This window comes from Mauremys reevesii, linkage group 11, assembly GCF_016161935.1.
Source record: "Mauremys reevesii isolate NIE-2019 linkage group 11, ASM1616193v1, whole genome shotgun sequence".
NCBI classification, from domain to species: domain Eukaryota; kingdom Metazoa; phylum Chordata; order Testudines; family Geoemydidae; genus Mauremys; species Mauremys reevesii.
In genome coordinates this window covers 56,199,032-56,213,489 of record NC_052633.1, presented here as the reverse complement: position 1 = coordinate 56,213,489, position 14,458 = coordinate 56,199,032, and the positions used below count along the sequence as shown (strand labels likewise).

The following is a 14,458-nucleotide window of genomic DNA, read 5'->3' as shown; positions in this document are numbered from 1 at the left end:
TCTATAAGATATTCATGAAGGAAGAACAATGCTTGGAGTCAGGGCCAGTTCTGACAGGTAACAAAGTCTGCAGGCACATGCTGAGAGAGTTCTGTGTATCTTGCACCATACGTCAATCCCCCTTTGCACACCACATTTTAGGAGTGAAGGCCCCCACCTCATGGCCAGAGGACAGCTGTGAGTCCTGAGGATGACAGTGCCCTATGCTGGAACTACCATTGAGCTGCCTGAACAATTTTGTGAGGGAGAAGTGTGTTTTCTTTTCTAACCTGATGCCTGCAGTTTTACAGAGACATCAGGTTCTATTCCATTTCTTTTTTTCCCCTCCTCCGCATGGTGCTCTTTGGCAGAGAGGAGTCTGAGAATGAGGAAAGAGAGAGAGAGAGATGTGCAAGCAAGCCAGAAATAAATCCTGAAGTTGCTAACACAAAAAGTGTCTAAATAATAAAGACACTTGTCAATTGGATGTCAGTGTTTTGTATCTTTGACACTATCACTGAGAAAAAATAATATCCCAAAATAGGATGCATGATCTATGTCTCTGGATTTGGTCTGGAAAGCCATTGGCACTTGTTGGTGGATGCACATCTTCTATGCATGAGGAGTATTTCGGGCAGAGACCCAACAAGTGAACAGGACAAGCTGGACATAAATCTGTGGCTGGAAATGATAACATTGTACAGGGAGTTGGCATTTCAAGATATAATTAGTGAATTTTCCATCTCAAATCAGGCAGCAACTGCTCAGAGAGGCAAATATATACAGTTATCAGAGGCTAATACATACAGATATTATACAGTTATCAGGTGACAAATATACTAAAACTGGACACATGTGCTCAGTGTTGCTGGGGTTTTGTATTCTTACTACATGCTGCAAACAGGTGACAACATAGCTTTTGTCATATTTATACATTATTACTCAAGGTCATTTGTAAGGGTGGACAAATGTGGCAGAAAACCTTTAATGTGTATTTACCTGATTTTTTAAAATTCATTTTCTTCAACCAGATTTACTTCCTACAAATAGTCCAGCAAACAAGTTATAGACAAGAATGTTTGTGGAAACAATGAATTTAAAGCAAATATTTCAAAAATTCTGTGGGCATTCACACAAGAATCTTGATGTAATGGCTTAAGTCCATCTATCAGTAAAAGAGAAACATGCAATGGGCTGGTCCCCAGCTGAGGTAGATTGATATCAGTCCATTGCCTTCAACAGCCCAAAAACAGTTGCAGAAATTATTTGATTAATAATTTCAAAGAAAGAATATATTAGAAAAAATACAATTCTCTCATGGACAATTCACTAACAGATAACAAGCAAAATTTGTTCAATAAATTATTCATTATGAATTACTGGACCAGTTTTTGTCGTTGTTGTTGTTGGTTTTGGTACGATACAGAGCAACAACTCTTCTGGGAACAGAAATAATCATTGCTAAAATAACACAACAGGGTAAAAGTGAATTTGCTATAAGAATCTGCTTTTGCTTTTTTGAAACTATTTGTGAGTACATTTAGCACTAGTGAAAAGTACCAAACTGACAGCTTGGTGATGAAAGCCCCATATCCACAGACTGGGAACAGCTTAGGTAGCAATAGGACAGCTCTGTCACATTCCTTTGCTATTGTTATGGAGGGCCCCCCTCCCGAACTCTCTCCTCCTCACCTCCCAGTGGTCAACTAGTTTCATCCCACTGTTGCCAATATAGTCATTTTCCAACCCCTCCTTTAAATTGGAACATCCCTTCTAATTTCAATTTCTGGGGAAAACACTGGTCCTCAACCAACACCAAATGAACTCAACAGGTGCTGGTTTAACATTAAATGAGAGAGTACATAGTTGGTTCTCCATTCCTATTTAATCCTAGATGCCTTATTGAATTTGCTAAAAAGAGGACTAGTCGGTATCAATTTTTAGTGGTATCTGTTTGAGTCTACCAAATGGTAACAACTTTCAGCCACAACCAAACAGAAGAATGTGTGATCTGGCGCACTCAAAGTGAAATGCTTTGTATCCTTATCACCCGTCCCTCAAGTCCTTATATGCTTCATAAATATTTGGTATGTAGATGTATTATGTCTTAAACAAACACCACAATATAAATTCTATTTAGAAAAGTGAACTATAATGTTATATGTATAGATACGGTTAGATTCTGTGGAAACCTCTTGGTGTGTACTCTAGCTTAACCAACCCAAATATTTCATTTTAAGCACTGATATTTGCACTGAGAATTTGGAGATGGCTCACCCGGCCTTTTTAAAGATGTTTCTCTTTATATGCATCAGCTATGCAGAAAATCACGATCAAGTACAGAGTAGGTTCAGGCAAAGAACAGGAAAAATTCTGTTTCACACTTCAAGATGCTAATGAAACAGAAAGGGTTTAATCCTCAATCGGTGTAAATTGGTGTAGTTCCATTGACTTCAATAAAGCTATGACGATTTATATAAGCTGAGGATTGGGCCCAAGAGAAGAAATGATGTGCGATTATTACCAGTTGAGTGATTTTCTCCTGATGCCAATTACTGTCAGGAAACAGAAGTAAGTAGGGATTTATGCACATTTGTATGCAGTAGAATGAATTTGGCATGGACAGCGTGAAGGAGCAAGGCACTCCATTTCAAAATACCAAACTATGCTCAACAGATAAATGAGGACCCATCAATACTAATACCACAATTTGGGAACAAATCTATAGGGAAGATGTCCTCAGCAGGTGAATAAAATAGAGAGAAGGAGGCAACACTGCTAACATAATATGTTTGGTGCCTGTCACCCAGAATGATCCCCTACAGCCAAACGATGAGGTCTTTTTACTGGAAAATTCTAAAGAATTATTTCGTGCATGTCATTTTTGTAGCCCATTTTCACAACTGATATCCCCTTGTCAGTACAAAATTATGTTTAAAATACAGCCAAAGAACCATAGCTTTAAATGAAAAAAGATGCCTTGGGAAGGGAACATGTCACAGCTAATTATGAAAAAATATTTCATACTTATACACAGCTTTTTTCTCTTGAGAATTCAAAGTGCTTTACAAACCATTACTCAGTGAACCCTCACAACAACCTCAGAAGTTAACTATTATACCTATTTTACACACGAGTAAACTGTAGGACAGGAATGTTAAGTAGCTTGTCCAGATAGCAAACCCACATGTGTAGATTCCCTGTCCAAGATTTTAAAAACTAGGATTATAGTCCCTAATTTGATTTGATACATGGTACTTTCTGTACCTTTAGCAGGTAAAGCAAATCTCTAGCTTTTTTATATTGCACTAAAAAGAACATTGCATTTTGTCAGTATCCTCTCTTACATGAGCTGATTATCATGGGGACATAGACCAGGAAGTTCCCTCATTTTCCTCATAATGTAGGAAACAAGGGAACGTTAAGATTTAATATCACCTCATCAGTAGTCCAGAAATCTGAGAAGCCTGGAAGGGTTCTGCTTTGGTCTCTATCCGCTCTCAGTCACAGAGAAAATAAGATTTTTTTATTAAGATTAAGCATGTTCTTTTAAATCTTTCCCTGATTTTTTAAATACTTTGCCTCTTTTGTCTTATTACACTATTCCATGTTTTGCCTTCCCATCTTCCTTTTCCTCTTTTGAGTTCTCAGTGCTCCTCTCTCTGACATTGTGTTGCACTATTAATTTTTCTCCTTTTTTGAAGAAACCTTATTTTCCTTCCTTTATCTGCCATTGCTTCTGCCTGCTATAGCTATTCTACTAAACCAGTAAGAGAATATGGAACATATGCTCTGATGACAGTGTTCATTATAAAATGACAGATGAACAAAACACCTTCCAGTTCTTTCATCTCACACCTGCATATTGAGTATAACCTATTCTCCATGGTACAAAGATTCACTTGGGATGTTTGTTTTTTTTAAAACCAAAATCCACTCTTATGACCATACAGTACAGCTATCTGTACACTTCAAAGGAAAATAAGGATAACACGAGTACTTTTTACTTACAGGTATCTAAAGACTCATCTGAATCATCTGGACAGTCGGGTTCTCCATCACATAGCCAATTTTGAGACACACAAGTCACATGATCATCGCAAAGAAACTCTCCTATGTCACACAGCTGTTCTTCTGAAAAGGAAAATGTTTTTACATGGAATGATTAACAGATGAGTGAAAATAAAGAGACAAAATGGTATGATCATTAAATAGGAAATTAAAGCAAATACCCAAAAGAACATGACTATGAGTTGAAAGCTGAATGAGATCTTTAACAGCCAGATTATGATGCCCTTATTTAGAATGAGCAGTGCATCACCCTCTGCGAAGTCCTACTGAAGTAAATTAAGAGATTAAGGTACATCCAGACATGAGTAAAGATAACATAATCTGTCCCTACAAAAATAAGATAGGAGTTTCATACTTTTTTTGCTAATTTTTAGTTTCAAGCATATCATCATGAGATCATCTTGGTCATTATATGGAATCCAACAAGCTTTTATGTCTATAATATCTGCCTGCATGAAATGGCTGGTTATTGTTAGAAATGTCTATTTGCAGGAAAGGACTCAGTGGTGATGATATGATTTCCTTCTTTTGTCCTCAAAGAGTTTTAACAAATTGTGCACCCAAATCAAAAGCTTTTTCCAGGAAAGGTCTTCTGTGAGAGCCAAAGACCCTGTTCTCATAGTTTTAACTGATTTTTTTATACTGAGTTTACTCAGATGACATTAAACTCAAAACCACATCTCATGTTAAAAAATAATAATACTCAAAGAAGTATTACTAATATTAATATTCCAGGTTTCTATAGTGCTTTAAAAATACTAAAGGCTCACTTTAAAAAAAAAAAAAAGCCTGAATTGTTTGCAGGCACAAATGCTAGTATTTAATCACGTAATTGTTTTTGCAAACCAGTAATTTTGCTTCTCATGGCTGTAAAATTGTAAACTGAGTTTAAAACACTGGCCATAAGGGACCAACATTGCATGTGTTGCACACCAAAACACCTGCTGGCTTCAATCAACAAATCCTGCCTTACTGAAGTTTTGGGTTGAAATAATGCAGGAGTAGGTCATCGTTAATTAAACCTACAACACTTCTGTGAAGCAAATACTATTCATTTTACTGATGTGCAAATTGCAGCAGTGCCTTTCCCAAGGTCACACTGCAGATTAGTGAGCACAGCCTGTCTAATTCTTCTCTCAGTTACACCACTGAAGACCAGAAATAACTCTATTAAAGTCAATAGTATTGCAACAGTGTAAAATTGGTATAATTATGAGGAGATTTAGGGCTCCTGCTCCCTTGTTCCATTGCTAGATCAGTATATCAGCTCAGTTCATAGTGAAAGGTAAGAGATGTTGCTATGATTTCCAATTGTTATTATATTTCATTGTTTTTATATATAACTGTTCTGAGAGACTGAAACTGACTGGCTCTTACATGAGATCTGTTTTGCTACAGCAAGTGATTAAAGGCTTCTAATTATCAAGGAGCTCATCGGTGGTTATGTACCCGTTCTTAGTTATGTGTGTTAATGGTAAAACAGTCTTATGAAGACAACATCCAATGTACTTCGTAGCAATGTAATTGTCATCCTAGACAATAGTTATATATAGCATTGTCTAATCAGGGCAAGATGTGCCTCTAGTGTGCTTGCTAAAACAGTCTCAGGGCTTTAAAGAAAATTCTTATTGTTGCACAGTTTTAGGGACAGTTATATATTATCCCTCTAGGAAATAGCAGCTTGTTTCAAGTAGCCTATTTATTTTGTACCCAGATATTCCATTTTCAAGGTCATCCTCTGAAGCTATTGATGATTACACATTTAAATGAGTGAATTTCCAGCTATTATGTAAATAGACATTTTACATTATTTAAAATTATCTACTGTGCAGTTCTTTGCTCCTTAAAAGGATGAGCATTTTTTGTATGTTTTTCATTTAACATATTATTAAAACAGCCTACAGTGCTGAGCTGTTCAAGCTAATCTTTAAAAAAAAATCTTCTCTTTGTTAAAAAAAACCCCAAACACTGTATAATTAAAAATGTAGGCTTATGAGATCACGGAGGCAATTTTCCTTAAATCCTTTGGGGAAAAGTTCAAAGCTCTTAGTATATGTACCACTTCCTAAAAAATAGCACGGGAAGCATAACTGAGAGAAAAAGTTTTGCCATTTACAGGTTATCCTCTATTCTTAAGGGGAGTTGTATACAGAAATCCGTATGTGTCAACACATATCAATTTACTATTACTTTCAATGGTAATGCACTTCTAAAAATCAACCTTTTAGCACAAGAGGATTTATGTGCAACTTTCCATACATTAGGTTGAAAGTATAACCCTCATGTAGTGCCACATGTGTTCTACTTAGAGGCAGATGTTTAAAAAAATAAATTATAATTATAATACCAAAAAACTACAAGAAAGCAGTAAACTAACATGCCAGCTTATCTATACAATTTAAATACAGCTCAAGAATGAACTTGTCATTTATACAGAGGTATTCTGATAATGTACCATCCATACTGGTTTTGGTACAATTTGGTATCACAGCTGTGTTAGGAATATTAAATAACGTTTCAGTGGGATTCATAATATTTTATTCAAGTTATATCAATGTAATTTTTTACACTACTAGGAAATTTCAGAAACCCAGATACTAATACTCATTCCTTTAAAATGTACAAGCTAAGATTCATAAGAGATACTGAAATATTTTAAATAATATATTAGATAATATTAATTTCTTATTGAATGTCAGAACTAATAGCTAAAAGGGGCCATGGCTGTCTAAAAGTACAACAAAGCTGTGATTTGTGGGAACACATATGCAGATCAGTAACTATGCACATGAGCAGTTCCAATGGGACTCAAAATTACTCCCATGCATAAATGTTTATCAGAGTGAGGCATAAATGTTTTTTTTTCTTCTTCCCCCTTTAAATTCTGATTGGCAATAATGTGTGTGGAGAGAGAGATCCACACTTACTGTCATTCACTGATTGAAATGTAATCCTCTGAGCCTAATTATATACTGCAGCCAGCAACAACTGGAGGAAATTACACTTTAAATCAATTAACAATTCCAGCACAATTATTTAAGATTGGAATCATTGTGAAAAACCCAAATTAAGGGTCATTGAAGTCAATGGTAGTTTTCCAAGTCTGGGCCCTAGGCATTTTGTTTGTTTGTTTTACTGCAATGGACCCATATTAGAGCTGAGTTAGCATTATCCATAGCTACTAGGACTGACATTGGAGAAATGTTAGTAGGAAATGGGCTTCTTAAAAAGGAATAGAGTCCAATTCCTCCACAGTCCTTAGACATTCCACTTCTGAGAAAGTGATAACACACTAGACAGGAGACAAGCTGTGAGCCTGTACTATCATTAATTTAAAGACCTTTCTCCTCTGCTACATTCCATTATGGTTTATACCTTTATCTTTCTTAATAAAATACCTTTTCCTCCTTGATGTCAACTGCCAGTCAAAAGGCATCAGAACACTTCTAATGCCACGGAAACGCATGACAGAAGCCTCTGAATAGCACCATAAATGCCCAAGTAAATGGCACCAGTGGTTAAGAAATATATGAAGGGGCAAGTGTCTTATCATTTTCAAGGGTAATGAGTGTGACACAAAAAACCTGTTCTCTTGTGTGAAGAAAAGTTAGGGTGAGGAGAGAACAGTTTGCTACCTTCCCAGAAACACGGATATTAATTTTTCTTAATGGATCTTACTGAGTACAGAATTTGTAATCCTCCCATATCTATTAAACACCAAAAACACCAAGTCTTTTTGAATCTCAAAATAGAAGGTACGCCTGCAAAAAAGCCTCCTTACCAAAACTAACAACAACAAAAATAACACAGAGCAGGGCAGAACAGTTCAGTATAAAGGAACTATATTTCTGTAAATATTTCAGATCATAGTTAACATGTTTCTTTTAAGAGGAGAACATATTTGTCTTTGGTCATTTTAAAACTGATGAGCTCCTGGGTGGTTCTTTATTCAGTGGTGTAGAAAGTTAAAAATTGCACCCTTTTGCTGTCTTACCCTTTTTACCATCAAGAAAACTGATAGAGCAAAAATCCCACTTTATAATTTGCCAAAATACATTTCGGGGGGATTTTGATTGGCATAAAGCAGCTTAATAGGATGCCCATTATGCTATCCATTTTTTATTGGCATTTAAATGATCCTTTTTCCAATTCACTTTTATTTTATGTTTCCCTTACAGATGTATGTCTTTCTTTTGTCTGTCACTTTTGTAGATCCTTTGAAATCAATCAGCCCGGTTACTTATAAATGCTGGACTAATGTGGAATTAAAAAAAAAAAAAAAAAAAAAGCCCTGGCCACCCAAGAGATGCTTCCTTATTAACTGCAAAGAAAATGGTTTCTTTCACTGACACTTCTTCCCATTCTTTTTTCATCTGCACTCTGTATGCTGCACAGTGAGACTCCCAGAGGAGGAAAAATTCACATATTTTTAACATACTGATACTTTGTGAGATACAGAGCAGATGGTTAGAAATCATCTCTCTATGGGTCAATGAAAGCTTTGCCTCCCTAAGGATATTACTCCATCCTGTGTTGTAAGCACCTGGCAGTGCCTCTTAGAATTAAAGTTTCACCAAAACAACTGACTTTGTGTTAAAGTAAATACATTTCTAGATCCAAAAATGTCTCCCAGTATAAGACAGACCTGCAGTTTAAGAAGGGAAACCTTAAAATCTCCCTTAGTTTCTAGAAAGTTTGTATAGGAAATATCCTAATGAACAAATTTATTAATGTCATGCAATTAATCTTATTTTGGACTGCCAAAAATTCCACTAAGACTATATATTTACCCTTATTTACAATTTCCAAAGGTTATCACATTCATATATTCACAGCCACAGAGAGCAGCCATTGCTAAATGATTAGAAAAATACTTTGAATGCAAAGTGGTGACCAATGTCTGCTTCCAAGAGGAAAACTGCAATTTTAATAAGACAGTTGCCCTTTGTAGACATGCATTTAAATCTTAAACGATGCAAAGGGATAAAGATCCGTTTTCTGTGATCACATTGACTGTTAGATGTCATAGGTATCTGGGTTGTTCTTATTTGGATGAACGCAAATTATGAAAAGAAGGCCAATACGGTTCTTAAATAGAACTACATATAAATTAAGTACTTCTCCAGAAGATATGTATCATGAGAAGGTAAATGAATCTCTGTACAACTAATTAACTCTGCCTTAGTAGCAGAACACACACACAGTGTAAATTCCACCATCAACATGAAAGACGCTTACGTTAAGTAACCACCTGTACATTGTTGTTCTATGAAAGAGTTTAGATTTCTCTCTAGAATGATTATTGGTATAATTTTTTGAAGGTGGGGGCTTCCAAACTGCTCTACTTTTCCCACTTTTACTTCCCTTTCTCTGCAAGAGCCTGGTATGGTGGTAAAAACTCCATTCAACTAGAAGACCTATATTGTGCTCATTTAGATGCTTCTATCATCCTTCAAGGTACCCTCAAGGTACTTGTGTGCTGTCTTCAGAGTACTCTCAGCCTCCATCTGCTCAGAGCACCTGGGACCCCAAAAATCAAATCTCCCATATGGCAGCACTTTGCAAAGTAAACTCTTAAATAGTCATGTAGATTTTTGGTTCATTATAACCTGGAGTGTGTTCATCAGCTCTTGACAGACAGCCTAAAATGAAAAAAAACAACAAAAAAAACACCACATGCTTAAAACAGTTCTAAAGATACAGTCAAACTGTTTCAAAGTCTTTGATCCAGAAGAGATGTATTTTTTTTCCTGAAGCAGAACACCCAGATTGGGTGGACAACGCCCTGAGTGGCTCACAGAATCCTGTTTATCAGGGTATGTTTACACAGCCCATAGGAGTGAGCCTCCCAGCCCTTGTTAATAAACTCAGGGTAGCAAGGCTCTGCTAGTGCTATAAAAATAGCTGTATAAACAGTGTTTTGAAGTTGCAGCTTGGACTGGAGCTCAGGCTTTGAAACCTAGGGAAGTGAGTGAATTGCAGAGCCCGAGCTCTAGTCCAAGCCACAACTTCAAAGCACTGTCTACAGAGATATTTTTCCAGCACTAGCATGAGTTCTGCTAGCCTTAGTCGAATATCCAGAGCTGGGAGGCTCACTTCTGTGCACTGTGTGTACCTTCAGAAGCTCGGCTCATGGGTTTTGCTCACATATTTCAGGGTCAAACTGATTACTAGATTCAGGGTTGAGAAGGAATTGTCCCCCATAAGGTTGGGTGGGATCTGTGGGGTTTTTCACCTCCCTCTGAAACATAGAGCACAGATAATTTGCTAGGATCATGCAGAGAGCTCACTTACACAATTCCCTGCCTTTGTAGGGGCCTCAGGCATTGGTGGCACTATGGTGTCTCCTGTTTTCTGCCTGTTGCACACAACAGTTTAATCTCCTGGAGACTGAAATATTTTAATCTCACACAGGGGCGGCTCCAGGCACCAGCACACCAAGAGCGTGCCTGGGGCGGCAAGCCACGGGGGGCGCTCTGCCCGTCGCCGCGAGTTGCCTTTGGCGGCAGGCCTGCAGAGGATCCGCTGGTCCCGCGGCTTCAGCGGACATCCCGCAGGCGCGCCGCTGAATCTGCGGGACCGGGGACCTCCCACAGGTGTGCCGCCGAATCCATGGGACCGGGAACCTCCCGCAAGCAAGCCGCTGAAGGCAGCCTGTCTGCTGTGCTTGGGGCGGGCAAAATACCTAGAGCCGCCCCCGATCTCACCCAAATTATTGGGCTTTATATAGAGGTAACAATGAAAATGTAATGGCCTGTGAGATACAGGATGCCAGACTTTAACCTCTAAGAAAGTACGAAACTATGAAAAAGATACTGAAACAACAGGCAATGTTTAGAAAGAGGTCAAAATAATTTGTGAATAGACCTTTTTCAAATTAGCAGGTAGTTTTAGTGAAAAATTTAAAGTAAGAAATACAGATTTTGCTTCATTCAAAATTTCTCACAAAATGCTTGGGTTGTTTGACTAAACGAAATCAACATTTTAATTTTGAAAAAATATATATAAAAATAATCAATATTTTTCAGTTTCTTCCCCCCTTCTCCCTCCCCTCTTTAAAAAAAAGGGGGGGGGAATCTCCTCCCAAAAGACCAAATGTGAACATTTTTTGGTTGGCACTTTTTCCTCAAAATCCTAAAAAAAATTAGACCCAATATAACATTTTCCCTGAAACATTTTCATTTCAGCTAAAAAGCCAGTTGAACTATTTTTTTTGTTGGGCGTAGGGAACAAGCAAGCAAACAAATCTGTTCCTACAAACATATTACTAGCAGCTCTCTTTGTGAACATAATTGGTGTTTGAAAAGGGATGATGAGATCAGATCAATGTCAGAGAACATTGCCATAGATTTTCCAATCAGATAATTACCACAAGTTTGAAATGAGAATTTGGATCAAGAAGTGACAGCCAAAGAGGGCAATGTATGGTTAGCACAAAGACCCTACATAAAAGCACTGTCAAGACCTGGTCTTAGACTCCTGACACAAGCAAAACTCCGAGGAAAGTCAGCAAATTGTTTGTCTGTATAAACAATCTGTTTTCTTCCTAAACATGAGAAGAGAGAGACTGAAGGAGGAAAGGAAAAAGATGCATCGGTCACAAAACTCAAAATGGAGTTGAACATTTCACATTTTGATTTATTGAGCTTTGTATTCACGTTTTCTGTATCTATGTATTCATGATTTTGGATGTGGAACTCCCATTGATGATAAATGGCAGTTCTATCACATTTCAAAGCTATTATATGCCTATTAACTATCACTTTTAAGTTCTCAATTAGTTTTGCTCTGATTTTAGTTAAGTTATCTTAATTACATTTGTCTAACAAACTAAGGGAACTTTTTTTTTTCCTTTTAAAGATTGCTTTCTGTGTGGGATTTCCTTTGATATCTTAATCTGAAACATGGATGAGTTTTCAGATTAATTTCTGCCAATTTTATTTAAAACTGGATAGTATTTTCTAGTGACAGTTTATGTTATGAGTTGTCATGTGCTAAAACTTATTATGACAGCTGAAAGCAAGGGGAGAGAGCATGTGCATTAGTTCTTATTTGACTGCTGTATTTGTGATTCTACAACTCATATTAGCACTTCTTGACTTAGAGTGACATTTGTAAAGCACAAAATTTTAGTGTAATAATTCAGCTGCAGGAAAAGGAAATTTAGAGTGAGAGTTTAAGACAAGAAGGGACCACCAGATCATTTACTCCAGTGGTTTTCAAACTTTTGTTTCTGAAGACCCAGTTGAAGAAAATTTTAAACTTCGTTTACAGTGCTCAGATCATCTCCCCCAAATCTGTGCATGGAAGGAACCCTCCAAAGTTGGATTGCTCACCTACCATGGAGCAAGAGGCCTGGCTGATTGCCCAGCACCATTCCCTCCACCACCACCACCCAGCCACCTCACAGGTCCTAAGGAGGGTTCTACACAAGTCCACAGTCTACACAGGGAGAGGTACAACAGGGTGGGGCTGGAGAGGGATGCACATCATCTCTATGCTTGCCCAACAGAGGGGGAACCAAAATTGATTCTGTATGGAGACCTATTGGGATGGCAGTGGCTGTGATCACTGGGGCCACGTGGGGTGAACAGTCTGCCAGACATCAAAGTCTGTGAGAAGACACCTGCACAGATGACTATTGACTTACAGAGAATGCCCAGGTTTATGGGAGAACCCTTGAGCTTTTGCAGTGAGTCAAACTCTGCTCTTCTCTGGATCTCTCCAAATCTAACACGGTAATGTCTCACTGAAGGGATCCTGCTGGAGATTTTCTACATCCGAGGCTCCTTGTGTGGGTTTTACCATATAACACAATGACCTGGTCCCTAATTTGATATGTCCGGTGGCCTGAGAAATCATCAAGCAAATGTTTAGATACTGACAAAAGACCAAAATATTCCTGAGATATTTTTACCTAATCAGTTGAGAGCCACACAATACAAATCTCTGTAAAATATGAAATTACATGATAGTGATGTCTTCTATGGACACAAAAATACCTCAGAATTGCAAATGTCCTCTCATGACATAATAGAGCTATGGTAGTAATATAAAAATATTACCTATAATCATATTATTTACCAGTCCGTACCCCAAGTCTTTTATATAAAGAAAGTTGTTAAAACCTCAGCAAGGTAAGTACAAGATAGACAGAATTTTGCAGACTGATCTTCTTGTATAACCTATGTGAAAAATGTAGGACCACAGTCTCTGGTGTAATGCTGTCTTTAATGCTGGCTTAATTGGACTGTGGGAGCTAAATGATAGGGAAAAGCCTGCTCATTCTTCCCTCACAGATGAAGCATTACAAGACATACACAAGATTCAGGGGTATAGCATTATAAAAATACCAAACCATAGGATCTGCAGGTAGCGTAGTCTCAATACAATGAAGGATGGGTCGTGCACATGGAGTACTAGATCCTCCAATCTTCTTCCAGGCACTCCTTTGATTCTGGGGAAATGGATGGCTTAGTAGCTGACTACCATTTGCATTTTGGTCTGCATCTCCAAACTACCTCCTCTTTCAAGATGGCGTGGGGAGAGAAGTGACAGATATGAAGTCACTGCATCTCTGAAATGCATTAATTTCCCTGGGATTTTCTTCCAGGAACTGTGCAGGTAACCCAGGGAGCCCGCCACCTATAACAACAACTTACCTATCCAACTGGCTATACACCCTGACATATCATTGTTCAGATGTAGCAGGTATTCAACCTCTAATCCTTTCCTTCTGGGATCTATAGATTCATTTTGCATACATTCACATATACTTGCTCCCACTCAAAATGCATACTGCAGAGAAGAATAGGCCCCACAAAGAGGCTTTACTTTTTCAGGTTCGTGCTAAGATGCAACAGAATGCCTGTGAAACAAAGTCCCCCAGCTTCCTCCAAATGAGTGTCAAGGATGAGCAATAAGGCTAGGACTGGAAACAAGCCTACTGGCACCTTAAATAGACTTTAATTCCATTCAATGGCTTGTTACATATACAGCTTTCTACAAAACTCCACCATCTTCTGTGATGTCACTGAGTTAAAAACACAGCAAGTTCCTGCTGGATTGTCTCATCCTCGCTTAAGACAAATAATTTACATGTAATATACTATAGTCACTCTGACTGTTGGAAGCCGAATATATGTATTAAACTATGATAAGTTACAATATCATGACATTCACAAGATATAGTGCTCCTCTGAACAGATGTGCTATCTCTATGAGCTTCTACATGCTGAGGTTTTTAACCATTATAAATGATAGAGGATAATTAATTTAGATAAAATTGGTACATCTTTTTATTATCCTTCTGTGTCATTGATTTCTCTAATTCAGCACCTTATATCTCCATAAAAACATTATAAAGATATTTCTTTTTCATATTTCCAGCTAGATTTTTACAGAACTA

At 37.6% G+C, this 14,458-nt stretch overlaps 1 protein-coding gene across 1 annotated transcript in view; it reads right to left on the bottom strand.

The window, feature by feature from the left end:
* Nucleotides 1-14,458, bottom strand: part of LRP1B (LDL receptor related protein 1B) — a 1,239,928-nt gene that overhangs the window by 995,738 nt on the left and 229,732 nt on the right. Inside the window, exon 2 of the mRNA XM_039494476.1 lies at nt 3,991-4,113. Coding sequence (XP_039350410.1) covers nt 3,991-4,113 — 123 coding nt within the window. The remainder of the gene's footprint in view (nt 1-3,990; nt 4,114-14,458) is intronic.